At 47.4% G+C, this 27,215-nt stretch overlaps 2 protein-coding genes across 7 annotated transcripts in view; both read left to right on the forward strand.

Moving 5' to 3' along the window:
- Window positions 1-9,741, forward strand: part of KCNN1 (potassium calcium-activated channel subfamily N member 1) — an 89,921-nt gene extending 80,180 nt beyond the window's left edge. For 2 of the 4 annotated variants that reach the window (XM_080989001.1, XM_080989004.1), the window contains exons 9-10: window positions 1,176-8,098; window positions 8,137-9,741. In XM_080989001.1, coding sequence (XP_080845127.1) covers window positions 1,176-1,448 — 273 coding nt within the window. In that variant the 3' untranslated portion in view covers window positions 1,449-8,098; window positions 8,137-9,741. Of the gene's footprint in view, window positions 1-1,175 lie in introns of all 4 variants that reach the window. The other 2 variants (XM_080989003.1, XM_080989002.1) reach the window with 2 other exon arrangements.
- A 4,542-nt stretch (window positions 9,742-14,283) lies between these two features.
- On the forward strand, window positions 14,284-23,782 carry OCEL1 (occludin/ELL domain containing 1). Of its 3 annotated transcripts, none has more exons than XM_080988993.1 (6): window positions 14,284-14,496; window positions 15,621-16,911; window positions 18,334-18,572; window positions 19,623-19,794; window positions 20,263-20,313; window positions 22,983-23,782. In XM_080988993.1, the coding sequence occupies exons 2-6, from the start codon at window positions 15,796-15,798 to the stop codon at window positions 23,100-23,102; spliced, it is 1,698 nt and encodes a 565-aa protein (XP_080845119.1). In that variant the 5' UTR covers window positions 14,284-14,496; window positions 15,621-15,795; the 3' UTR covers window positions 23,103-23,782. The 3 variants fall into 3 exon arrangements, with proteins under 3 accessions (XP_080845119.1, XP_080845120.1, XP_080845118.1); XM_080988994.1 differs by having other exon boundaries at window positions 15,665-16,911; window positions 20,263-20,330; XM_080988992.1 differs by having other exon boundaries at window positions 15,665-16,911.
- Window positions 23,783-27,215: the final 3,433 nt, after the last annotated feature.

Consider the following 27,215-nt stretch of genomic DNA (forward strand, 5'->3'; position numbering starts at 1 on the left):
GGAATGCATCCAGCAAACCCCAGAGGTCATAAACGGCAGTAAACAGGAGAGGAAGGATGGCAGTATTTACCATCTCCTTGTGAACTCTCTTCCTGGCGCTTAAGATCTTTTTGCTCCCAAAGATGCGCTAGGTCTTATATAATAATAATAATAATAATAATAATAATAATAATAATAATAATTTATTTATACCCCGCCCATCTGGCCAGGTTTCCCCAGCCACTCTGGGCGGCTTCCAACAAAACACTAAAATACAATAACCGATTAAACATTAAAAGCTTCCCTAAACAGGGCTGCCTTCAGATGTTTTCTAAAAGTTTTGTAGTTATTTTTCTCTTTGACTTCTGGTGGGAGGGCGTTCCACAGGGTGGGTGCCACCACTGAGAAGGCCCTCTGCCTGGTTCCCTGTAACTTGGCTTCTCGCAGTGAGGGAACCACCAGAAGGCCCTCAGCACTGGACCTCAGTGTCCGGGGATGTCTTATTTTTCCATGAAGAAGAATATGATACACATTTATTGTCTAATTGTGAGTCAGCCAGACTCTGTCAGGGCAGAGCAAACAGCAGGCTTATCCTGGCAGTGGCGTGGGCTCTCTGATTTAAAGAGTCCTCGCACTGCCTGAACAGCTCCGGCTGCGCTGCAGCCAATCAGTGAGCTGCGCGGTGGCGCCCGCTGCTACGGTCCAGAGGAGTCAGATGCCTTACGGTAGCTTTGGGGGCCTTATATTCCAGGGAGGCCTTATGTTTGGGGGAGGCCTTATTATCGGGGAGGTCTTATTTTCAGGGGATCTCTTACTTTTGGGGAAACGGTATTTTCATAATTCCTCGTAGCAATCCCACCTGACCCCCGCAGAGAAGGCCAGAATCAGAAGCGGAGGCTGGAGAGGAGGGAGGCCAAGAGGCTGAGATGATTGAGGTGGATGAAGAGTCCTAGTGGTCTCCCCCTCCTGCTGTGACCAGCTCCCCTCTCCCCTGGTCCCCCAGAATGAAATAAGTGGCTAGAGCAAGCCACTCAGATGGGCGGGGTATAAATAATAATAATAATAAATTATTATATTGTATTACTATAAATAAGCGGGGCCGGGGTGGTGGTAAGGAGGAGGTTTGGAGCCACCCTGCTCTCTTCCAGTGCAGCGACCACCAACCCGTTCCCCCTTTCCCCTCCCTTTCTCTCCAGACGCAGAACGTCATGTATGACATGGTGTCAGAGCTGCAGGAGCGCAACGAGGACCTTGAGAAGCGCATCAGCGCCCTGGAGGGGAAGATCGACATGCTGGGCCTGACTCTGCACGCGCTCCCCAGCCTCGTCAGCCAAGCCATACGCCAGCAGCAGCGGGCCCTGCCCCGCACCTGCGGCACCTCCAACAGCTCCGAACGCTCCTGCTGGACTCCCACCCGCCGGCGGAAGTCTCCCTCCACTGCCCCTCACACATCCTCGGACAGCGGGTGATTCAGGGGGGCGGGCTCACGCACCAGGGGCACCCATGGACTCATATATGGCCATTGTGTGGCCGATTCCCCTCTGAGCTTTTTTCTGGAAAGCCCTGTACACAAACCTCCCCAAGTCCGCTGAGATGGGCCCGTGCCGCGGAAGACTCGTCGGGCACAAAAAACGGATTCCGAACCCGGTTCCAATGTAACATTATGCAAAGCTGGGGATGTTTCTTTTGTTTGTTTGTATGAGGAGAGGGTGAGAGCAGGGCTTTTTTTCCTCAGCCGGAATTTGCTGGAACTCAGTTCCGGCACCTCTCAGGCGGACGCCATTGCCATTCTAAGAGACCAAGGGAGGCGTTCATGGTGAGTGCTGGCACCTCTTTTTCTTGAAAAATAGCACTGGGTGGGAGGGGAATCCCATGTAGAAATTGCGCAAATTCACAACAATCCCTTTTTTAAAAAAAGAATCACTTCCCTCCCTTCCAACGCCAGCCATTTGGTCCTTAGCCATGCCCTCCACGGGAGCCATCTTGCACCATGGTCTCAACATTCAGCCTGGCAAGGGGTGAGACTAGATGGGCCTTTGGTTCCCTTCCAACAGTACGGTTCTATCGTCCTGTGATTCCAAATGGGGACCTTTCAGGCGACAGTCTCCCACTCCACTCGCTCGTTCGCCTTTTCTCTTCCCAAACTGGAGAGAAATGCTGGCAAATGCCCATTTCTCATAAAACTATATATGGATTTAACATGTTTTGGAGCCATACATAAGTGCAAGGGGGTCTGAGGCAGCTGGGACCAGTGGCACATGTGTGCTTTTTTTTTTTGCTCTCCTTCCAAATCCCGTTCTGTCTCCTGGAAGAAAGAATAAGACCTGTTTTAAAGCAGGAGCAGAGACCTCATCCCGAGGGCCCCATTTGCTGCTGGGAGGACTTCTGGGGCCACATGCCACTGTTGGGTGAGGCCGGGGGGGGGAGTGGATAGAGCAATTGATGCAAAGTTTACTTTTATGCAATTGGCTGGTTTCTACGCACACTACACCTGTCATCCAGACATGCAAGGGGCCTCATCAGAATTCAAGGATGCACCCTAGACAGACAAAAACACTCAAGCAAGGTGCAGAACGAGGGTCAATGAGGGGAGAGTTCCAGGGGCCAAATGGAGAGGCCTGGAGGGCCATATCCATCCCCTGGACCAGAGGTTCTCCACCCCCTGTTATAAAGAAATAAATATTGTGGGCTGTATCTAATGTTAATCCAGCTCACTGAAATTAATGAGCAAGCCCATTCGCTTCAAGAGGTCTAGATAGTTGGAGCCAACCCAGGGGTGTAGCGTGGGGGTGCCAGTGGTTCATTTGCCCCAGGCGCACAATTTTTGAGGGGGCACAAGCGAGGCACCCCCATGCAGGCAGTGTGGCCTGGCCCAGCACTCCTCTGTGCCTGACAAGGGTTGCGTCAGCTGGCTGGGCTCCCCGCTGCGTGGTCAGGCAGGTGGCTCAGTGTGACCCCATTTGCTCAGGTGGGGTTGCAGTTGCGTGAGCCCCAGGCACCGGGCACTGGCAACTGCCACTACACCACTGAGCTGACCCACCAGGCACCTATTGGCTAGTGCCTGTAACATCAATAGTGGCACACAATTCCTAATCTGATCCCCACAACCGCACAATAGCAGGTTTGTTAACAGCTTTTAAAGGGTTCTTTTATTATTACTTATTATTTTTTTTTAAGTAAGATGATAGACACTGAAAAAAGAGGGTGAAATCTAATGTCGGAAAGAGACAGAACATTCCACTTTCCTCCAACAATAGAGTGAATGGCTTCTGGGTTTGAAAAACCTGTAAAATCAAATAATAAGGCTACAGGCCTCTCCTTACTCACGACAAGCAAGCTCACTGTCTCTTGTAAGATCCTATAAAATCCGTGGCAGCAACACACCAAAGGGAACTTTTGCTGATGCAATTCCAAATGTAATATAAAGGTGGGGTGACAGCAGCGCTTTGCACATGGGCAGTTGAAGCGATGTTACGTTGGAAATCAGCCCATCTGAACCGGGGGAAGTCATGTCTCCTGTCTCCAGTACAAGGTCATTGGGCAGAAAGCAGTGGCTGCGAGGCTCTGGTGTCCTTCTGCCTTTGTGACTCAGTGGACGCACAACATGTTTCTGGGGTCTTCCAAACATGGGTTCTCCTCCTCTAAAAAATTAGATTTTGTAATCTAACCGCCCTGTTTCCTCTCATACGCACACAAGCACATTCCTCCTGCTTTCGTTTCGAAGACTTCCGGTTTGATCTCTTAAAACACTGTGCATCTTTCTAGCTCTTGAATTGATCGATCGATCGTGAGTGTGTGTGTGTGTGTTTTGCGGGGAGGGTGGGGAGAGGCTGAAATTTGGTGGGGGGGGGAGGATTGCAACCCAACCTATTTTATAAGAATTAGGAAAGCGCGGAGGATGATCAAAGTTTTGTTTTGTTTTGTTTTTCTATTAAAGGTTCTCTTGATTTCAAATTGGGATTGGTTTTTAAGGATAGCTTTAAGAACATAGAATCATAGGGAAAATGTAGAGCTGGAAGGGGCCACGAGGGTCATCTGTTCCAACCCCCTGCAACGCAGGAAACCGGCCCAACATGGGTCTCGAACCCACAACCTTGAGATTAAGAGTCTGCTGCTGAGCTACCTGGAGAACATAAGACAAGACTTTCTGGTGTGGGGCAAGGCACACCCACATCAGTCTTCTCATGTCCCACCAGTGGGATCTGGGGAGGTTCACAAAGGTGATAAACCTCCCCTTTTATCTCAGGGTAGACCCTCTCTGGATGAAGAGGCTCTACTCAGCTGTCACGGCTGGCAACCATTGCAAGACTTTTCCTGCTCTGTGATATTGCGCACTCCCCTTTTTGGAAAGACGAGTCCTGCAGGATCAGACCAAAGCACCATTTGGTCTGGAATCATAGAATCACAGAATGGTAGAGTTGGAAGGGACCCCAGGGGTCTTCTAGACCAACCCCCTACAATGCAGGGATCTCAGCCAAAGCATCCATGACAGATGGCCATCCAATATCTGATTGAAAATCTTGAGAGTCCACAAGGGAGTCCAGTCCACTGTCAAACAGCTCTGACTGTCAGAAAGTTCTTCCAGATGTTTAGTCAGAATCTCTTGAAGCCATGGGTTCGAGTCGTACCCTCTGGAGCAGGAGAATCGAGCTTGTTCCTTCTTCCATGTGACAGCCTTGACGATATTTGAAGATTGCTCTCATATCGCCTCTCTTTTCCAGGGTAAACATACCCAAGCTCCTTCAACCATTCCTCATCAGGCTTGGCTTCTAGAATCCTGTCTTCCAAAGTGGCCTCAGGGCAAATGCAGGCAGTAGCCCTCCCTTCCTGTTGTCCTCAACTCATTCCAGCATCAGTGGTAGACTACTTATAAACAGGGAGTAGTGGCAGACTTGGGGTCTCAAATTTCAGTTGTGCCCCTTGTGACCAAGGTTCAGGGCTCCCATACACACACCCTCTCGCCTTTTATTCTAGACATCATAGTTGCAGCAGCCCCTGTTATTCTTTGTCATGGGCTAACACAGTGACCCACTTGGAAAGGAAGACTGGAGATTTCCATGTTTTTAAGTATCCTTGGAAAGAGCTTTTGCCAACCTAAACCACATGGACCATTTTCTGCCCCAGTGCGAGTGCTAGAAAAGAACGATTCAGCCTTATAGGCTTCTCCCATCAGGGAAAGGTTCGTAGCTCAGTGGCAAATCACCCGTTTGGCATGGTAGAAGTTTTCAGGCTCAATACCCGGTGGTAGGAGTGGGAGAGACAATATTGAGCTAGTTGGACCTGTGCTCTAACGGCTTCCTGTGTTCATTTGAAGAGCGGGCAGAGCTCAGCACATCATGGCTAGTACCTGTAACATCACCAACCCACCATTGATCTCCAGAGCAATTTTGCCACTGGTGGAAAGGGGGGCAAAGGTGTGCAATGAACAATAGTTAATATAACCGGTGATGGTTATTATTATTATTATTATTATTATTATTATTAATTATTATTATACCCCGCACATCTGGCTGGGTTTCCCCAGCCACTTTGGGCAGCTTGCAGCACAATCTAAAAGCATCAAGCATTAGAAACCTCCCGATACAGGGCTGCCTTCAGACGTCTTCTAAAAGTTGTGTAGCTCTTTTATCTCCTTGGCACCTGAAGGGAGGGCGTTCCACAGGGAGGGCGCCACTACCAAGAAGGCCCTGCGCCAGGCTAATAATGAAACGAGAGGGAGAACGCGGCAACAGGCAGGTGACGTCCATTAGGAGCAACTGCCACAGAGGCACAGCAAAGCCCACCTGTGCAAGGAGCTTGAACGCCACTAGGGCTGAGAGACGCTCTTGTCTGAAGTTGTAGCCACTCAAGACAGTGCAGACCATGCTTGAACTGGATGCAACAAGGGCATCTCTGAATAAGCCCGTTTCCGAGGTGCCTATTGCACAAGAACACGATTGAGAACAGAAGCCCTGAATGAACCACAGCTTTTCGTCAAGGCTGAAGATGCACAACTTTTGTCCAGAGTAGTGCAGTCCGTAAGAACATGAGAAGAGCCTTTTGGATCAGGGCCCATCTATTAAAAAAACCACATTTTTAAAATTAACTTTTCAAATTTTACAAATTATTTTACACAACCGTCAGAATACATATCTCATCTCTGTTGACTTCCCACCCAACCATCAACCATACGCTTTAACATAACCATGATGTTTTTTCCAAATATTCCACAAAACATTGCCGTTCTTCAAGAAATGTTTTATTTGTTCTGTTCTTGAATTCTCACGGTTCATCTAACCATCTCAGCATATCCCATCTTCATAAGCCATTCTTTTTTTTTGACAATAATATTTATTAATTTTCATCAATAGACATAACAAAAAAGAAAATATACAACAACACAATGGAAAGGTGAAAAAGAATTAGAAAAAATAACAAACTTAAAATACCTAAATAGAAAAAAAAGAAACTCAATTAATTAATTAGAATCCATTTTCATAAACATTTTGGTTGACTTCCTCTAATCTCCTCCATCTGAATTTCCTCTTAATTTGAATGTAGCAGTTTCCAATATCATTATTTCATAAAACAATATTACAGTCGTATTCCAATTTCTTTACCTTTCTTATAATACATTTTCTTATTTATATATTTAAGTCTAATTTAATCCTAGGCCTGATTGGTTCTTTCAAGTGGTTATATATCTTTAATATTAGAATATTTGTTCAAATAGTTTTTAAATTTCTTCCAGTCTTCTTGGTAGTCCTCTTCTTTCTGGTCACGGATTCTCCCGGTGAGATCAGCCAGCTCCATAAATTCCATCATCTTCATCTGCCATTCTTCTACCGTTGGTAATTCTTGTGTTTTCCATTTTCTGGCTAGTAAAATCCTAGCAGCTGTTGTGGCATACAAAAATACTTTCACATCTTTTGGGGGCAATTCAGTACCTACTATCCCAAGGGTAGTAAGCCATAAGCCATTCTTCTTCCGTTGGGCTTCCTGTTCTTTCTAATTTTGTGCATAGACTATTCTTGCCACCGCGGAGGCATACATAAACAAATTAAACAATTCCTTCGGAAGCTGTGGTCCAATGATACGTAACAGAAAGGCCTCAGGTTTCTAGGAAACCGCTACTTTAAAATAGTCGAGCATCCTCTTCTCAGAGGCATGTAGGAAACCCGCAAGCACGATCCGAGCACAGGAGCAACTCTCTTCTCGTGAGGTGCAGAGTAACTGGTCTTCAGAAGCATTGCAGAGCACAGCTGTTATGGCCAGGAGCCTTCTTTGGGCCTCTCCTCCCCCTCCTCTGTCTGTTGTTGTTTAGCCATTTAGTCGTATCCGCCTCTTCATGACCCCCCTGGACCAGAGCACGCCAGGCACTCCAGTCTTCCACTGCCTCCCGCAGTTTGGTCAGACTCATGTTTGTAGCTTCGAGAACACTGTCCAGCCATCTCGTCCTCTGTCATCCCCTTCTCCTTGTGCCCTCCATCTTTCCCAACATCAGGATCTTTTCCAGGGAGTCTTCTCTTCTCATGAAATGGCCAAAGTATTGGAGCCTCAGCTTCAGGATCTGTCCTTCCAGTGAGCACTCAGGGCTGATTTCCTTCAGAATGGAGAGGTTTGATCTTCTTGCAGTCCATAGGACTCTCAAGAGTCTCCTCCAGCGCCAGAATTCAAAAGCATCCATTCTTCGGCGATCAGCCTTCTTTATGGTCCAGCTCTCACTTCCATACATCAGGACTGGGAAAACCATGGCTTTAACTATACGGACCTTTGTTGGCAAGGTGATGTCTCTGCCTCCTCTGTCTAATCCTCTTTTAAAGCCATTTGATGGGAGTTGTAGCTGAACCATTTTGGGAAGACGCCATATTGGCGATCCCTGCACTCGTCTGGCATCTCGGAGTTCGCCAGCTCTGCAGATAAACTTATGTTCCCCCCAAAAATAGTCATAATTGGCCAGGGTCCTCTAAAAAGAACTGGGAAGAATTTGGATATGATCCTTAGAAGAAGAGCTCTGTTTAGACCTGTATGCTTGCCTGCCTGCTTGCTTGCATGTGAGACAGCATAGCTGTCAACGTTTCCCTTTGTTAAAGGGAAATTCCCTTATTCCGAATAGGATTCCTTGCAAGAAAAGGGAAAGGTTGACAGCTATGGAGAGAGAAGGAGAGAGAGAGAGAGAGAGAGAGAGAGAGAGAGAGAGAGAGAGAGAGAGAGACCGTGGAAAGCTGTTTTGGTTATTAAGGGCTCCCAACTTCTTCTTCTTCTTCTTCTTCTTCTTCTTCTTCTTCTTCTTCTTCTTCTTCTTCTTCTTCTCCTCCTCCTCCTCCTCCTCCTCCTCCTCCTCCTCCTCCTCCTCCTCCTTCTCAGTGCTTCTTTTCTGGGGGCTGCGCAGGGGTACGCATACCCCTAAACATTTTGTGAATCTGCGTTTGGCCTCATTGAGGGGCAGTATTTCAGTATGAGTAGGAAAATGAGAGTACCCCTAAACATTTTTTTAGAAAAAAAGCACTGATTATTATTATTATTATTATTATTATTATTAAATTTGTATACTGCCCTATACCTGCAGGTCTCAGCGCAGTTACAACATAAAACCGTAATATAAAACCACAAAATAATAAATCATATGAAATGACGCCCCATCCAGACTTTTACAGAATTTAGCATTTAACACTGTGGTTTAGTTCATAGGGCTATTCTTAGATACGTCAAGGAGATTTTCCTTCACGTTTTTATTCTTTTCTGCAAACGGTGTTGCAAAACAGTTGTTTTGAAAGCTGGGTGTAACATGGGGGCAAAAAAAAAGAATCAGTTGCCTGCGTGGCCCCTGTTTTCTCCCTGCTCTGCTATGCATTCAGCCCCTCCGCAATTCGGAACTGGGACCAGTGCATCTTTAAGCTCAGCCCCAGTTTATTTGCACCCCTTCCACCGAGACATTGCAGAGGAGGCGTGAGTGCCGTTGCACTGAGATGGTTTTCGGTGCGGCGCTTTTCTAGCGTGCTCAGACTGCACCTGCGTGTCAGTAAGAGGAGAATCACACCCCCCCAAAACAAGCAACACACAATTGCGTCAGGATTGCTTTATTGTAGTGTTTCACGGTCAGTGTGCATGGAGAAGGGAGGGATGAACAGGGCAGGAAAGAACCGTACGTGGTTGCAAGCAAGGCACACACACAAACTCTGGAAATAGCAAAGAAGGGACGTTCCAGGCCTGTTCCACTTTGGAAACGAGGCCAGATCATCTGGGACTCCAAAATCTGAGGCAAATGTCAAGGGAGCATCCGTAGATGAGCCAGAGATCAGAAAAGCCTCACAATTGAATCTTAGCCATGCCGACTGAGAAGCTTGTCCTACTGAATTTGGTGGGGCTAACTTCTAGGTCAATGGGGCTTAGGGTGGCAGTCTCATCTGCTACCCTTTCCAGAGGTGTTGAACTACAATTCCTATCATCTCTGGCACCTGATGCGAGCCATGATCTACAACACCTGGAAAGGAGCAACATTGGCAAGCCGCGCTCTCTCAGCCTCTGTTTCCCCTGAGCATAATATGGGAGTGATAGCACCATCCTACCTTACAGGAACATTGTAATGATTAGAACAAGAGAATATGTGTGATGAAGCACCTTCATCGTCATCGTCATTGTGTGTGTATTGGGGGTGGGGTTGTTTCTGTCTTTTATATTTCATGTATGCAATTTTGGGGACGCCTTTTTAAGGGCTCAGCTGTGGGGATATGGATACTTTTGTATTAGGCAGACAATTCAATAAAACGTTTGAAAGATAAATGGATAAAAGGGTTGGTCATTTATTTAGGCTGCAAACTTTCCGTTTGTTTCTCTTGTTTGCTCGTAGAGCGTTCCCCGGTCTCGCTTTTAGTTAAGGCGAGTTTCAGCAAAACTCAGAGCAAGGGTGGACTTTGCCAATTTTTCAAAATATAGCACCCTAGGTAAAGGGACCCTTGACCATTAGGTCCAGTCGTGGCCAACTCTGGGGTTGAGGCGGTCATCTTGCTTTATTGGCCAAGGGAGCGGGCGTACAGCTTCCGGGTCATGTGGCCAGCATGACGAAGCCGCTTCTAGCAAACGAGAGCAGCGCATGGAAACGCCGTTTACCTTCCCGCCAGAGTGGTACCTATTTATCTACTTGCACTTTGACGTGCTTTTGAACTGCTAGGTTGGCAGGAGCAGGGACTGAGCAACGGGAGCTCACCCTGTTGTGGGGATTCGAACCACTGACCAACGGGAGCTCACCCTGTTGTGGGGATTCGAACCACCCACGTCCCTATAGCACCCTATGCTAGCCCAAAATTTGGTGAGCCCCAATGGATCTTCTCAATTATAGATCTTCTCAGTTTTGTGACCCTCGTGGTCCCTTCCGACTCTATAAAATTCTATGATCCTATGATCAGATGATACTTGGGATCCTTCCAACTTCTATGAGTCTACTATTCCAGACTCCGCCATTCCTAAACCCAACCACACCTGGAGGGCACCAGCCTGATGCAGGCTGCTACACAGATGGTAATGTGTATGACTTTGCTCTACTTCCAGACATGGTTAAGCCAAATTAGTGGCCGTTTTGATGAATGGGACCTTAGAGGTCTCTCCAGACATTCTCCCCACCCTTGTGGCCTATTGTGGTAGTAGTGGGAATTCCTCCAAACTCACAGAGAGGGGAGACCAGGGAAAGGATGCTATAGAATTTAATCCTCTGCTGGTAGCCTCCAGCCTTTCCCTGCCTCTTTTCTGCCATCTTGTGGTCTAACCATATCAGAACAGCCTTTTCCTCTAGACGAGACGTTCCCAAAGTTATTTGGCCAACTGCCCCCTTTTCAGAAAAAAATATATTACTCAGCGCGCCCCCCCAACCGAAATCTACCTTCTTTACAAGATAAAGCAGAAAGATGGGGCAACAAATTTGCATTCTTTTACGCATCTGTATTTCTACCTACGTCCTGAAACATAGTCAAGGAAGACCTTGAAGCTTGAAATTATGAGGAGAGGCAGGACTGAGATGTGGAGATATGCTTCCGAGATCCAGACCGTGGGGAGCCCCGAAAAATTAATAATTATAATTTGGTCTTTTTTTATTTTAGTTTTTTATTTGAATTGGAGTACAGTGGTACCTCCGGATGCAAACGGGATCCGTTCCGGAGCCCCAGTCGCATCCTGAATGGAAAGTAAGACGTGACGGCGCATCTGCGCTTGTGCGGGTCGCGTTTTGCCGCTTCCGCGCATGTGCGTGACGTCATTTTGAGCGTCTGCGCATGAGCAAGCGGTGAAACCCGGAAGTAACATGCTCCGTTAATTCCGGGTTGCTGCGGAGCGCAACCCGAAAGCGCTCAACCTGAAGCACATTCAACCCGAGGTATGGCTGTATTATGATTGGATATATTAATTGGATTTTTTTTATTGGAAAATCAATAAAAAATATTTTTTAAAAAAGAAGCTTGAAATTAAAAATTATTTATTAAACTAAACCCTGATAACATTCACATTACATGCAAAAATTAGGATCATTTTAAAATTAACATTATGAGTAACCTTAAAAATAATCCTAAAGAGAAGGATTACGAACCTGCTGTGCAGCTATCAAATTATTTTGGAAAATAATTACCGTGACTTTAACTCTGCGTTACACAACAGATGCAACATGTATGAATGGTTTTTCTAAATTCTCTTCTCTTCTTTATGCTTCCATAGCCCCTTTATTTCTATTCAACGCCCGCGAATTGCACCCGAGGAGACTACCGGCCCCCTGGATCGTTCCAGACCAAAAGATGGGGAGCCTCAGGCCAGGGTTGGGGGTCAGAATTTGGCCCTCAGAGCCTTTTTGCCTGGCCTCTTGCACCCGCCTTGCTGGGACGTCTCCTTTAAATCTGACCAGTGGGGGGAAGCATGAGAGGGGAGTCACGTGGGAAGCCTGGGTGGGTGTGGCCTGAGGGGAAAGTGGGCGGGGCATCACAGGTGAAATTCACTTGGTACTACTTTCAACACACCTGTATCCTGCATCTTTACAAGCAGGAGGCATCATCAGAATTCATTTCATTATTATATTTTATGAAATTTCACACAAAAAATCGCACATACACTCCAAAACATAATAAACTTTCCTTTTGTTTTTTCAACTTCCCCTCCTGTTCTCCCTTGCTGCACCCAGTTTTCTGTCTCTTATATCATAACCACCACACAATAATCTCAAATTCCTTCTGTTGCTGATAGTTCAGTTCCTGCTCATGAATTCACCAGACTATATTTCTTTAAATACAGTCATACCTCGAGTTACAGAAGCTTCAGGTTGCGTTGTTTCAGGTTACACACCTGCTGAAACCCGGAAGTACCGGAATGGGTTACTTCCAGGTTTCGGCAGTTGCACATGCACAGAGTGCTAAATCGCACTTTGCGCATGCTCAGAAGCGCCGAATCACAACCTGCACATGTGCAGACGCGCCGCTGCTGGTTGCGAATGTGCATCCCACATGGATCACGTTCGCAACCCAAGCGTCCACTGTATTCTGAAAAAAGCCTTCCCATCATCAGAATTTAAGGGAACTTCCCAGCCAATGGAATGCACACGGCAGATAGTTAAGAATTTATTACCAAAAACAACATATACAGTGCTACCTCTAGATACGAATGGGATCCGTTCCGGAGCCCCTTTCGCATGTAGAGGTCAATGTAATTAGCGACGGCACGTCTGCGCATGCACACATCGCTTTTTGCCGCTTCTGCGCATGCGCGTGATGTCATTTTGAGCGTCTGCGCATGCGCAAGCGGCAAAACCCGGAAGTAACGCGCTCCATTACTTCCGGGTTGCCGCGGAGCGCAACTCGAACATGCTCAACTTGAACCGTATTCAACCCAAGGTATGACTGTACAGTCCCTTCTACAGCACACCAATCTAGTGTCTAGGCAGCTGTTCCCAGGTCCATATTCTGGGGAGCAGTTGCAGCAACTGGGGATCACTCTCCCTCCACCAATTTATGTACCTCCCCCCTGCCATGGGCTGCACACTGGGAACTGTGCCTGCATGGCAGCTGCCTCTGCTCTGCCCTTTTCAGTCCCCTTCTGGTTCTGGGAGACAAGTGGTGCAGGAGAGGGTGGCCCTTCACTTGCCTGGTCTGCTTCTTCCTACCTTGTAGCTGGGACAGCACAGTCTGTACAGCATGAGACTCTTCATCTCAGGATCATGGGTTTGAGCCCCACGTTGGGCAAAAGATTCCTGCATTTTCCCTGTGAAAATCTAGGAGAATCCCTTGTTAATTCTATTTACCGTATTTTTCCATCTATAAGATGCCCCCATGTATTTTGGGGGATTCAGATTTAAGAAAATGGGGGAAGATGGCCCCGTGTATGAGGAGAGCGCAAAATATGGTCTGAAGCTCAACATCAAAAAAACAAAGATCATGGCCACTGGTCCCATCACCTCCTGGCAAATAGAAGGGGGAGAAATGGAGGCAGTGAGAGATTTTACTTTCTTGGGCTCCATGATCACTGCAGATGGTGACAGCAGCCACGAAATTAAAAGACGCCTGCTTCTTGGGAGAAAAGCAATGACAAACCTGGACAGCATCTTAAAAAGCAGAGACATCACCGTACCAACAAAGGTCCGTTTTATTAAAGCTTTGGTTTTCCCTGTAGTGATGTGTGGAAGTGAGAGCTGGACCATAAAGAAGGCTGATCGCCGAAGAATGGATGCTTTTGAATTATAGTGCTGGAGGAGACTCTTGAGGGTCCCATGGACTGCAAGAAGATCAAACCTATCCATTCTGAAGGAAATCAGCCCTGAGTGCTCACTGGAAGGACAGATCCTGAAGCTGAGGCTCCAAGACTTTGGCCCCCTCAGGAGAAGAGAAGACTCCCTGGAAAAGACCCTGACGTTGGGAAAGATGGAGGGCACAAGGAGAAGGGAACGGCAGAGGACGAGATGGTGGGACAGTGTTCTCGAAGCTACCAGCATGAGTTTGACCCAACTGCGGGAGGCAGTGGAAGACAGGAGTGCCTGGCGTGCTCTGGTCCATGGCGTCACGAAGAATCAGACATGACTAAACAACAACAAAATTTTCGACATTATTCTTTAGGGAAAAAACCTAGTCTTATACACGGAAAAATACGGTATATCCCGCCTGATAGATATCAGCAGCCATTATTCCAGGCGGCCCTGTAGCTTGAGCTATTAGACATCTGTTGCAAGACAGCCGGCCGGCTGGGTATCTAGCCTTACTAATAATGCGATCTGCGTGTGACATTTCTCTCCTCCTGCCCGCTCCACAGTTAATATTTAACAGTGCCAGGGGCTGATAACGGGCTGGTTTCGGAGCCTAGAGCCTTCTGTACGCCACAGATCAATTGCCCCGCCCATCCGTGGTCATTTGCAACCTCCCAGCAGAGGCTGACCAAGATCCCGACGTCTTTTGGAGACCACGCTGTGACCAGCCGGAGGAAATGACCCGCTTCCTTCGACAGAGGCTTTGAACCTGGCTGAGCCAGATTCCCCTCTCTGGAAGGCAGCCTACGCTGCGGACTTCGTGGCCGTTGAAGGTACCGTGAAAAGCATTTCTGGGAAGGGCGAGAGATGTGTGACGATCGAGAACTTCCATCTGGATTGTGGACAAGGGCCAACGCCTTGGGTGTGCGGGGTTCGTTGGGAAGCAAGCACAAGGGAGATGAAAAGATGGGGTGGCAGAAAACAATGCAAGGGTTTGGGAGATTCAGTAGGTGATCTTTCCAGGCATCAGATGACTGCTTGTGGAGGCAGGATTCGGGTGTCGAGAATGCCTGAGATGGACAAGAAGGACCCTTGTTGGCTAACAGAGTCTCACCACTGGAGAGACTTCTTCTTCTTCTTCTGGCTTTTTTCCAATCAGAATTCACTGGCATTCTGTTTCAGCACCTTTCTGGTGGGCACCATTGCCATTATAAGGGTTCATGGTGAGTTCCAGCTCCTCTTTTTCTAGAAAAATAGCCATTATTATTATTATTATTAATATTATTATTATTATTACAGTCATACCTCAGGTTGAAGTTGCTTCAGGTTGAGTGTTTTCGGGTTGCGCTCCATGGCGACCTGGAAGTAACGGAACGTCTTACTTCCAGGTTTTGCCGCTCACGCATGCGCAGATGGTCAAAATGATGTCATGCGCAGAAGTGGTGAATCACGACCCGTGCACGCGCAGACGTGTGTATCCAGAGGTATCACTGTATTATTATTTTATCCACCCTTCACCCCAAAGTCCCAGGGTGGGTTACAACAATCAAAACACAATGTTAAAAGACAGTTTAAAACAACTCAGAACTACAGGAATGAGGTTCGTCCGAAAACTATGCATCAAAAGCCAGGGTCAAGGGAAGTTGAAAAAAAGGGTGTGTGGAACATTTCAGGGTGGGACTGTACCACCTCAAACCAATTTTGGTTGTTCCCGCCATGTTAAGCTCTTAAGTTACATTGAAGGAAATAACCTGTTCAAAATGTTTCTTGAAGGTGACATCACTTCTTGTACAGATTAGTTTCTGCGCTGTTGGGTTAGTCTTAAGGTGGGAGGGGCATGAAAGGTCTCATTGATGTGGTATAGTCCCTTCCTAAAGTGCTGTAGACCTCTCCTGTCACCACATTTCATTACTGTAAAAACTAAACTGCTGTCGATTTTCTCTATTTTTTTAAAAAGGACCCCGTTTTAAAAAAAGACACTTGATTCTCTTCCACCTTCAGTTCCCAAACTTTCAACCACCAGACTTGGCAAAACGGCACAGAGGAGAATGGGGGATGCCCCTCAATCACCCACTCAAGAGGTGCCCATAGAAGGCTGCAGATAAGAGTTTCTCTGCCAGCCATTTGTGGACATGAGCTCTGAGGAGACATCAGTCAGAGAGAAGAGGCCTCCTGAGATGGATGGAGGGGAGGAACTTCTAAACACCTCCAGGCAGCTTCATCCAATGGGAACCTGGTCAGAGAATTCTGGGAAGTCATTGGGTTCTAGGTCTTCAGATGGCTTCTGCTCATCTCCATCAGCCAAACCAGCCTTCACTGGCACACCTCAGGACCAAGAGTCCTCTTCCATGAAGCCCATTAGACGCTTCATTCCTCCATCTTGGAAGAACTTCTTCCACCGCTGGCAGAGACAGCCCTGGACTGAGACTTCTCTCTTGACCTATGCTCCAGAAGACTTCAAAAATACCCAGTTTTCCGAGCACCCTCAAAGAACCACCTTCGATGGTGAGGGGAGCTCCACTGACAATGGGAACGATGGAGATTTTAAGGAACCCCTCTCAGCTCCCACCACCCCTTTGGCGCCTGGGAAGACGCTAACTGCTGAGAGCCAGGGTGCCTTGTCGAGTGGTCCACCTAGCTATAAGGAGAAGTTGGAGACCTACGACCACAAATATTCCTACATGAAGTCGTGGCCTGGCCTCCTGAGGCTGATGGCAGGTCTGGAGTTGATCTTAGGTGGGATGGTTTTTGCCTGCACAGCCGCTTACATCCAGAAGGACTACCAGTGGTCGGCGCTTTATGGTGGCAACTCTCTGCCCTACAACGGTGTCTTGGGCGGAGGGTATGGATACAGTTACTACGGCCCAATGACCCCATTCGTGCTGGTGGTGGTCAGCCTGGTGTGGCTGGTGACCGTGATCTTGCTAGGCCTCGGGGTCACCATGTACTACAGGACGATCCTTCTTGATTCCCACTGGTGGCCTTTGGCAGAGTTTGGCCTCAACCTCGTCATGTCCCTCCTATACATGGCTGCTGCAATCGCCTACGTCAACGACGTCAACCGTGGAGGACTCTGCTACTCTGTATTTGCCAACAATCCGCTCGTTGTTGCCTTGTGCCGAGTCGAAGGGGGGCAGGTGGCCGCCATCGCCTTCCTCTTCCTCACCATGCTGCTGTATCTGGTCGGCTCCCTCGTCTGTCTCAGAATGTGGAGACATCAAGCTGTCCAGAAGAACTCAAGAGCTCTGGTAAGACCCCACCATTGGGAGAAGGCAATGTTGGCACGCAGAGGCTCCTTATGACCTCCCCTATAGTCATGGCCTCCAGAACAGTCAAGAGCAAGGGTCAGCAAACTTTTTCAGCAGGGGACCAGTCCACTGTCCCTCAGACCTTGTGGGGGGCTGAAGAAGGAAAAAAAGAACAAATTCCTATGCCCCACAAATAACCCAGAGATGCATTTTAAATAAAAGCACGCATTCTACTCATGTAAAAACACCAGGCAGGCCCCACAAATAACCCAGAGGTGCATTTTGAATAAAAATACACTTTCTACTCATGTAAAAACATGCTGATTCCTGGACCGTCTGCGGGCCGGATAGAGAAGGCGATTGGGCCGGATCCGCCCCCCGGGCCTTAGTTTGCCTACCTATGGTCAAGAGTTATGACCCACAAGAGAGTAAAAAAAAGGCAGCTGTGTTGAATAAAATATTGGGGGGCAGGTAAGTCCCACCCCACATAATGTGTCACATGACACGGCACACCCACATCATTTGAATGGCAATGCCCATCAAATTTGGGGGGGGGACCTGCACCTCAGATATTTTATGGGGGGGCAAAGGGACCTCGGCTCCTAGGAGTTAGCTCCTCTGTTTGTGTTGATCCTGAAATGCAAGGGGTTGGACTAGATGCCCTTTGGGTTGCCTTCCAACTCTACATTTCTGTGGTTCTATGCTCCAGCTGTGTGTGTGTGTATTGCAAAACACAATGGGCAGGATTCACTGAACAAGCCCCATCAGCAGAATCTCTGTGCAAGGACACTTGCACCGTGGGACTTTCCCCCCTCCTCCCCATGCTTCCCCCCACTGAAAATTGGCTAATGGGACAAACAAGAACCCCCCCAGTACAGCACCCTGGAGGAGGAGAGAGGAATCGTTGCCCCTGACCAGCTGAAATGCTCGTGCAGGCGAAATGTTTTGCCATAGTGTGATGTTGAATTCCACCCAGTGTGTTGTCTTTGGCCAAGTCAAACTCAAAAGTAGATTTAAGTCCATTGATTGCAATGGGTCTACTGTGAGTCTGACTCTCAGCCTGCTGAGCTTTCACAAAATATCTTCGGCAAGCTGGAATGCAGACTTTGGGGCTTGTTTGTTTGTTTGTTTTAAAATTAGAAATGCAAACCACCTTGCTGCCGTTCAAACTGCTAGCATGAAGTGGGAACCCCATCAAAGAAAAGGAAGGGCGTACCCAGCCTCTTCTAGATTATTTTTCTCATTCATTGGCTAGGGCTGGTGGGAGCTGTAATCCTGCAACACCCGGAGGGCATCAGGTTGGGGACTGCTGGGATACTAGGACCAATCACTGGATTTAATAAAAGGCAGTTTCTTGTGCTCATGACATGTTGAGTCCCTCAGCAATAATGATGTCCACAACACTCTCTTTCCCCCTTGAAGGTTGGGCGAATGAACTACGAGCCTCCCTCTTGCCTTGTCTCCTTCCCTTCGTCTCAGCGAAAGCCCATCCTCTTACGAGGTACGCCTCAGCAAGTCATAGACCAGGATGAAGTTACTCCCAAGGAGAAAGTTGCAAGACGCGTTGAGTTCTCAGAGAAGGGCGGGGACCCAGAGGTGTTAAACTTTGCCATTCCGACAGGCCACCACCCAAAACCTCACATCGTCCCGGATTATGTGTCGTAAGTAAGCAGCAATGGTCCAGGAATGCTCAAGAGGTTTTTCTGCACCCCTATTTAAGACAGGGATATCTTAACTTCTGTTGTCTATGTTCCGGGAACCTCTAGGTCCAAATCAAAGTGCTGCTTTTGACCTATAAAGCCTTAAACAGCTCAGGACTGCAATCCCGCAAGGATCGCCTCTCTCCATATGAACGTACCCGGACCCAGAGATCCTCCAACACCCTTCTTTGGGTGCCTGTCTCACAAAAGGTCTAGAGCAGCCTTTCTCAACCTGTGGGTCCCCAGATGTTGTTGAACTACAACTCCCATCACCCCTAGCTAGCAAGGCCAGAGTTCAGGGATGATGGGAGTTGTAGTCCAACAACATCTGGGGACCCACAGGTTGAGAACCGCTGCTGTAATAATAATAATAATAATAATAATAATAATAAAATTTTATTTATACCCCACCCTCCCCAGCCAAGGCCGGGCTCATGGCAGCTAACAACCAATAATAAAAACAAGTTGAATGAATACAACTTAAAAACAAGATTAAAATACAACATTAAAATATTAAAATGCAGCCTCATCACAGGAGGAGAAAGGAAAAAAGAAAGAGGGGGAGGGAATCAAATTGACTCCAAGCCAAAGGCCAGGCAGAACAACTCTGTCTTACAGGCCCTGCGGAAAGAAATCAGATCCTGCAGGGCCCGGGTCTCATGAGGCAGAGCGTTCCACCAGGCCGGAGGTCTAGAGGGTGGCAACATGATAACAGGGCCTTTTCTGCAGTGGCTCCCCGCTTGTGGAATGCTCTCCCCAGGGAGGTTCACCTGGTGCCTTCATTATATATATTTTAGGCACCTGACAAAAACGTTCCTCTTTAACCAGGCCAAAGAGAATTGTGCTCATTCATTTCACTGGGTCTCCTCTGACTGAGTTGGACACAATATGTTGAAGTTAACAGGCCCAAGTGATTTGTGTTCATTCATTTCAGTGGGTCTACTCTGAGTCTGGCTTTGATTCTCCTCCCCACTTCTTTTCTTCTTCTTGACTTTTTGCTGCATGGCGTAGGAAGTACCCAGCCATCGGAAGCAGGGATGAGCGTGAAAAATACAAGGCCGTCTTCAACGACCAGTATGCAGAATACAAGGAGCTGTACGATGAGGTCCGCACAGCGCTGGGGAAATTCAAGGAACTGGAGGCGATGCTCTCCAAACTTCCTCGCCGCTATCAGAACAAGAAGGTAGTTCTTAATACACAGTGATGCATTTTTAATATATATATAAACAACAAACCTTAACCAGGCATTAAGTTTGCAAAATATGTCGAACAACAACCCCTTTCTGAATTTTGCAATGCAGTTCTCCAGGCAAATAATGAGAAGTGTATCTACTGGAGCAAAGGGTCCAGGAGAATGAATTTATTAATGAAGATAACATACTGCAAATGCATTGTATTGGTGGAAATGTGCATAGGAGGTGAAATTGCATGCAAACTTCGCACTTAAATGATGGCGAACTTTCATGAAGTTTAAAATATATATATGCAGCTTGTTGTTGCAAATGTGGAGAGCTGAATTTAAGTTTGTGGAGGGGAAGGAAAACCAAAACTGAAAGATCTGTCCATGCTTAGCTTGGAGCAATGATTCTGAGAGGTTCCTCTGCTGGCTTGTTTCAGTGAGGGGATTTAAATGCTTCTCTTTTCTCTACAGGAGGAAAGCCGGGTTTCCACTGTTTGGAGAGATTACCAAAGCAAGAAGGAGGTAAATGAAAGTCAGAAGTGAGTGTCGTTTCAAGATTTCCCTAAGGCTGCAAATGAATCCCTAAGTCCTATTTAAAGCCGCCTCACACCACTTTAAACAGCAAAGGCTTCCCTCAAAATATCCTGAGAACCAGTTGTGGCAACAGGATTTCCTGAGCCCAGCACACCGTATGCCAATGGTGCTGCCTGCCAGGTACCAAAGCATTGGTGTTTTCTCCACCTTTTGTTTTATAACTTTCTTTAGGAATCTCTAATTAATATAGTTATAAAATTGTAGAGTTAAGGGACACGGGTGGCGCTGTGGATTAAACCACAGAGCCTAGGACTTGCCGAACAGAAGGTTGGCAGTTCGAATCCCCATGACAGGGTGAGCTCCCGTTCTTCGGTCCCTGCTCCTGCCAACCTAGCAGTTCGAAAGCACGTCAAAGTGCAAGTAGATAAATAGGTACCACTCCGGCGGGAAGGTAAACGGTGTTTCCGTGCGCTGCTCTGGTTCGCCAGAAGCGGCTTAGTCATGCTGGCCACATGTACGCCGGCTCCCTCGGCCAATAAAGCGAGATGAGCGCCGCAACCCCAGAGTCGTCCGCGACTGGACCTAATGGTCAGGGGCCCCTTTACTTTACCTTTAAAATTGTAGAGTTGGAAGGGACGCCAAGGGTCGTCCAGACCAATCCCCTGCAATGCAGTAATCTCAGCTAAAGCATCCCTGATAGATGACCATCCAACCTCTGCTTAAAAACCTCCGAGGAGTCTGCCACCTTCCGAAGGAAACCGTCCCATTGTCGAACAGCTCAGACCACCAGAAAGTTCTTCCAGATTTTTATTCGGAGTCTCCTTTCTTGTAACTTGAACCCATCAGTTCAGGTCCTCCCTCCAGGGCAAGAGCAAGCAAGCTTGTTCCATCTTCCATGGGACAGCCCTTCAGGTATTTGATTGAAAGATAATAACCATAGAATTGTAAGGGACCACAAGGGTCATCAAGTCCAACCCCCTGCAATGCAGGAATCTTTTGCCCAATGTGGGGCTCGAACCCACAACACTGAGTTTAAGAGACTCGTGCTCTACTGACTGAGCTATCAGTTTGGGGGCCCTGCTGGAATGGGGCCCTGTACATGTGTACATTCCTCCCTGTCAGCAGCCCTGGTGGGAACTGTAAGTTGGTACGGATGCTGAGATTTGCTAGGAGACCCTCATTTCTGTTAGCATTCCTGCTCCGTGATTGCAGTCATGGGATTGTTGTCTTTCACACAATGGTGTATGTTTTGACTCCACAGAGTGGGAAGTGACGGAGACAGGATGTTTGTGTTACTGTGTTCCGTGAAGTGGGACTATTGACCTTTGTTCTTTTTCTCTTTGCTGTCTGATGTTAGAGAGAGAGGGAGCCATGTTGCAGTACTCCGTGTAAATAAAGTAGATTAGCCAAAATGCTGAATTGCTGAGGTCTGTCATGCATGATGAGCAAACTTTGCAGATCCCTAAGTGTGCCAGTGTCTGTTGGCATCAGTTGCTGTGATGTTCGGGCAGAAGAAAGCTTTTGAAGCTCCCGAACGAACGACCAGGAGCGAGAGAACATGCCATGGGTCCTACTCGAGTGTAGGACAAGCTCCCGACAACTTCTCCTCCCAGAGCTACGATTCCCATAGTGGTTTAACAGTCAATCCCACTTTCCCAGGCAGCGCTGGGAATTGTAGCTCTGTGAGAGGACTCTGACCTACTATAGTTCCCCGGATTATTTGGGGGGGGGGGGACGCATGAGTACAAGCTGCCCGAGGGAAGAGGCTGGCAGCAGCAGCTATGGAGAGAGAAACAAGGGGGTGCTCCCTTTCAGCCACAGCTTTCTTATCCTCCTCCCCAAGCTTGGCACTGGTGGGGGAAATAATAATAATAATAATAATTTTTTATTTATACCCCGCCCATCCCAGTTCAGAAAACCAGGCTCAGGATGGCTAACAACAAATTTAAAACACTTAATTGATGCTACAAAAAAACAGCATAAAATACAGTATAAAACGTGAATAACAACAAATTCAGAATTAAAAAATCAATTTAGGGGGGAAATCCATCCACTAAACATTAGATGATCACCAGGGCTAGCTGGCTAAATTAGTCCTATTTGGGCCAGTGAGGAGACCAGGGGATCCCAGAGCTGTGGGATCCCAGAGCGGGTAATCTTCATAAAAAGGGGAAGGAGGAGGGAAGGAAGGGGAATAAAAGATCAGGCTAAGTTCAAGTTGAAAGCCAGGTGGAATAGCTCTGTCTTATAGGGCCTGTGGAAGGAAGTTAAATCCTGCAGGGCCCTGGTCTCCTGGGACAGAGCATTCCACCAGGTTGGAGCCATCACTGAGAAGGCCCCGGCCCTGGTGGAGGATAATCTTACTTCCTTAGGGCCCGGGGCCTCTAAACTATGGTTATTCATGGACCTTAAGGTCCTCTGCGGGGCAGACCAGAAGAAGCGGTCCCGTAAATACGAGGGCCCTAAGCCACAAAGGGCTTTGAAGGTCAAAACCAGCACCTTAAACCTGACATTCTGGAATCAAATCAGGAGTCGGGATGGCTTTCGTAACTCCATAACTGTGTCTGGAAAACTGGGTGGGTATTTGGTTCACACTGCAAATGCATTTTGACGTGTTTCCATTTCCCCCATCTCTCTGCCCGCCCTGCAAATTTCAGGACCCGGCTTTCCTGGAGAAGCAGGAGCGCTGCGAATACCTCAAGAGGAAGCTGACCCACATCAAGGCCCAGATCCAAGCCTACGACCAGAAGACCAGCCAGGGCTCTGTTTACTTCTAAAGAGTGTTCGAAGATGCCTACGAACTGCATCTTTGACTTGCAGTTTCTTCTGCAAGGAAACGGCAGCATCCCTTGGGTGTGGTTTTTTTTTTTTTTACAGGGGTGGTCCAGGTCTTCTCCTTGGTCTCTTGCAAAATCCCTGGACATCCCACAAAACTCCACAAGGAGGAACAAGGGCTGAACTGGTTAGCGTTCCTAAGTTTTTGCTGAAAAATAACACCTGCTCTGAGGTTTTCCAAATAGGGTGGCAATTTTATTTGGCCTTTAATTTGAATTCAGCCTGATCTTTTATTTCCCTTCTCTTCCCTCCCCTTTTATGAAGATTACCCGCTCTGAGACCCCACAGCTAATTCTCCCCTGGCCTCCTCACTGGCCCAAGTAGGACCAATTCAGCCAGCTAGCCCTGGGGATTATCTAATGCTTATTTCCCCTAAATTGATTTCTGAACTTTGAATTTTATTGTTATTCATGTTTTTATACTGTATTTTATGCTGCTTTTACAATTAAGTGTTTTCATAGAATCATAGAATCATAGAGTTGGAATAGACCACAAGGGCCATCGAGTCCAACCCCCTGCCAAGCAGGAAACACCATCAGAGGACTCCTGACATATGGTTGTCAAGCCTCTGCTTAAAGACCTCCAAAGAAGGAGACTCCACCACACTCCTTGGCAGCAAATTCCACTGTCAAACAGCTCTTACTGTCAGGAAGTTATAATAATAGATTTATTGCATTAGCCGTGTGGCCATAGCATGATATACATTGAAATAACAACATAAAATGGGGGTGGGGAGGTAGAGGTAGATATCGTCCTGGGCGAATACTTAAAGAAAGAGAAAAAAAAACAAAAACTGCTGAGGCTGGAGGAGGACCGTTGAAGGGTCCTTCAGCTCCTCAGATTAGTCCTAACTCGATTGTCCTTGTACAATAAGGCTACTTGGAACTTCGTTCGGTTGTGCGGCGTATCGACTGCAGCTGTGGTGTTAAGGAAGAAGTTAGTGCCGCTTTCCTCTTCATCACACTAAGCAGGAAGTTAGCTGTCATCCTGGTAATCCAACAATCAGAATCCTGCAAAAAGAGGGACACTATCCAAGGCTGGATTGGGAGATGGAACTTATTCACGAGGGGAGTTAAAAACCGAGATCTTTCATCTGTCCAATTGGGACAGAAGAGCATTACATGTTCCATAGTCTCCAGGGCCGTGTCATTACAGGAGCATGTTCTGTTTGCGATGGGAACTCTGGAATAACGACCCGACAGAACTGCTATAGGAAAACAGTTGAGACGGGCACAGGTAAAGGCCCTTCGCTTAGCCTCCGAAGAAATTGTGAAGCAGTATAGAGGGATCCCTTCAGGGGGTGGAATAGCTAGGGCTAGGCCTGAACACGGTCCTCTTGCACAAGAAGCTGTGTTAGAGAAGTCAAGTTGCTGTAGTTTCTTTTTAATTGGAGGTAGGGCCACCGGGCTGATACACTCTAAGTTAAGAACAGTTTTACAATTCAAATTGAGAAGAGAGCGAAATTTGAGCTTATTTCCCCTAAATTGATTTCTGAACTTTGAATTTTATTGTTATTCATGTTTTTATACTGTATTTTATGCTGCTTTTACAATTAAGTGTTTTCATAGAATCATAGAATCATAGAGTTGGAATAGACCACAAGGGCCATCGAGTCCAACCCCCTGCCAAGCAGGAAACACCATCAGAGGACTCCTGACATATGGTTGTCAAGCCTCTGCTTAAAGACCTCCAAAGAAGGAGACTCCACCACACTCCTTGGCAGCAAATTCCCCTGTCGAACAGCTCTTAATGTCAGGAAGTTCTTCCTAATGTTTAGGTGGAATCTTCTTTCTTGTAGTTTGGATCCATTGCTCCGTGTCCGCTTCTCTGGAGCAGCAGAAAACAACCTTTCTCCCTCCTCTATGTGACATCCTTTTATCTATTTGAACATGGCTATCATATCACCCCTTAACCTCCTCTTCTCCAGGCTAAACATGCCCAGCTCCCTTAGCCGTTCCTCATAAGGCATCGTTTCCAGGCCTTTGACCATTTTGGTTGCCCTCCTCTGGACACGTTCCAGTTTGTCAATGTCCTTCTTGAACTGTGGTGCCCAGAACTGGACACAGTACTCCAGGTGAGGTCTGACCAGAGCAGAATACAGTGGCACTATTACTTCCCTTGATCTAGATGCTATACTCCTATTGATTTAAATTTGTTGTTATCCGCCCTGAGCCAGGTTTTTGAACCGGGAAGGGTGGGGTATAAATAAAAATTATTATTATTATTATTATTATTATTATTATTATTATTTCTGGGGATCATAGAATCGGAGAGTTGGAAGGGACCCCAAAGGTCATCCAGTCCAACCCCAATGCAAGGATTTCTGCTAAAGCATCCATGACAGATAATGCCATCCAACCTCTGCTTAAAAACCTTCAAGGAAGGTAAGGCAAAAGGTACAGGACCCCTGGATGGTTAAGTCCAGTCAAAGGTGACAATGGGGTGAGGTGCTCATCTCGCTTTTCAGGCAAAGGGAGCCGGTGTTTGTCCACAGAAAGCTTTCTGGGCCATATGGCTTTGTTGTTGTTGTTTAGTCGTTTAATCGTGTCCGACTCTTCGTGACCCCCTGGACCAGAGCACGCCAGGCACTCCTGTCTTCCACTGCCTCCCGCAGTTTGGTCAAACTCATGCTGGTAGCTTCGAGAACACAGTCCCACCATCTCGTCCTCTGTCGTCCCCTTCTCCTTGTGCCCTCCATCTTTCCCAGCATCAGGGTCTTTTCCAGGGCGTCTTCTCTTCTCATGAGGTGGCCAAAGTGTTGGAGCCTCAGCTTCAGGATCTGTCCTTCCAGTGAGCACTCAGGGCTGATTTCCTTCGGAATGGAGAGGTTTGATCTTCTTGCAGTCCATGGGACTAGCATGACTAAACTGCTACTGGAGACTCCACAAGAGAGTCCATTCCTGAGGGAGTCGGGTCCATTGTCAAACAGCTCTTACTGTCAAAAGGTTCTTCCTGATGTTTAGTGGGAATCTCCATTCTTGTAAATTGAAGCCACGGGTTCGAGTCCTACCCTCCGGAGCAGGAGAAAAAGGTGGCTCCCTCTTCCACGTGGCAGCCCTTGAGATATCCGAAAATGGCTTTCATATCTCCTCTCAGTCTCCCCTTTTCCAAGCTGAACATCCCCAGCTCCTTCAACCCTTCCTCATCACGCATGGTGATGATCACGCACGATCGTCTTGCTTGAATCCTCTGCACACCCTCCAGCTTGCCAAGATTCTTCTTAAATCATGGCGCAGTATGTGATTCAGAACCAAGAGGACTAGAATCTTTATTTGTGGGGGCTTCATTTTGAAGGGAAAGTTTGGCTGGGATTTGTTACGCTCAGGTGAGAGGCTGTCTCAGGAATCGTGGGGAGGGCTAAAAGCTGAAAGCTAAAAGCTACCTTTCAGCCTTTGGGAAACAGAATGCCGCCATCTTGCTTGGCAGAGAGCCCTGGCAGGGTCAGTGCCTCCCCTGCCAAATTTCTCTCTCCGTCTTCAAAGCTGGTGCCCCGCAGAGAAGGTACATTCCAGCCTTGAAGTCACACAGCTTACGGGGCGGGAATGATCTTGGCAAAGGCCCTGGGGGCCTCCTTCCTGAGCAAGGGGCCTCAGTCGGTGGAGCCCTGTTCCCATGTTGGCTGTAAAGCCGCCGTTATTGGAAGCGGGAAATCCGCTGCAGTTTCAGACCTCTGAACGTATTATTATTATTATTATTATTATTATTATTATTATTATTATTTCATTATGCTTTAATGCAGGGGTCAGCAAACTTTTTCAGCAGGGGGCCGGTCCCCCATCCCCCAGACCATGTGGGGGGGGCCAGAATATATTTTTTGGGGAAACTGAACAGATTACTATGCCCCACAAATAACCCAGAGATGCATTTTAAATAAAAGGACACATTCTACTCATGTAAAATTCCTGGACCGTCCGTGGGCCAGATTGAGAAGGTGATTGGGCCACATCCGGCCCCTGGGCCTTGGCTTGCCTTTTGTTGTTTAGTTGAAGCTGAGGCTCCAATACTTTGGCCACCTCATGAGAAGAGAAGACTCCCTGGAAAAGACCCTGATGCTG

Source organism: Podarcis pityusensis, assembly GCF_964106645.2.
Source record: "Podarcis pityusensis genome assembly, chromosome: 18".
Lineage (NCBI taxonomy): Eukaryota > Metazoa > Chordata > Lepidosauria > Squamata > Lacertidae > Podarcis > Podarcis pityusensis.

Excerpts from the sequence above, each read along its gene's own strand:
- OCEL1 (XM_080988993.1), top strand. The coding sequence starts at position 15,796 with ATGAGCTCTGAGGAGACATCAGTCAGAGAGAAGAGGCCTCCTGAGATG. Across the intron at positions 16,912-18,333 it reads AGAAGAACTCAAGAGCTCTG|GTTGGGCGAATGAACTACGA; the intron begins GTAAGACCCCAC and ends TCCCCCTTGAAG. Across the intron at positions 18,573-19,622 it reads ATCGTCCCGGATTATGTGTC|GAAGTACCCAGCCATCGGAA; the intron begins GTAAGTAAGCAG and ends TGCATGGCGTAG.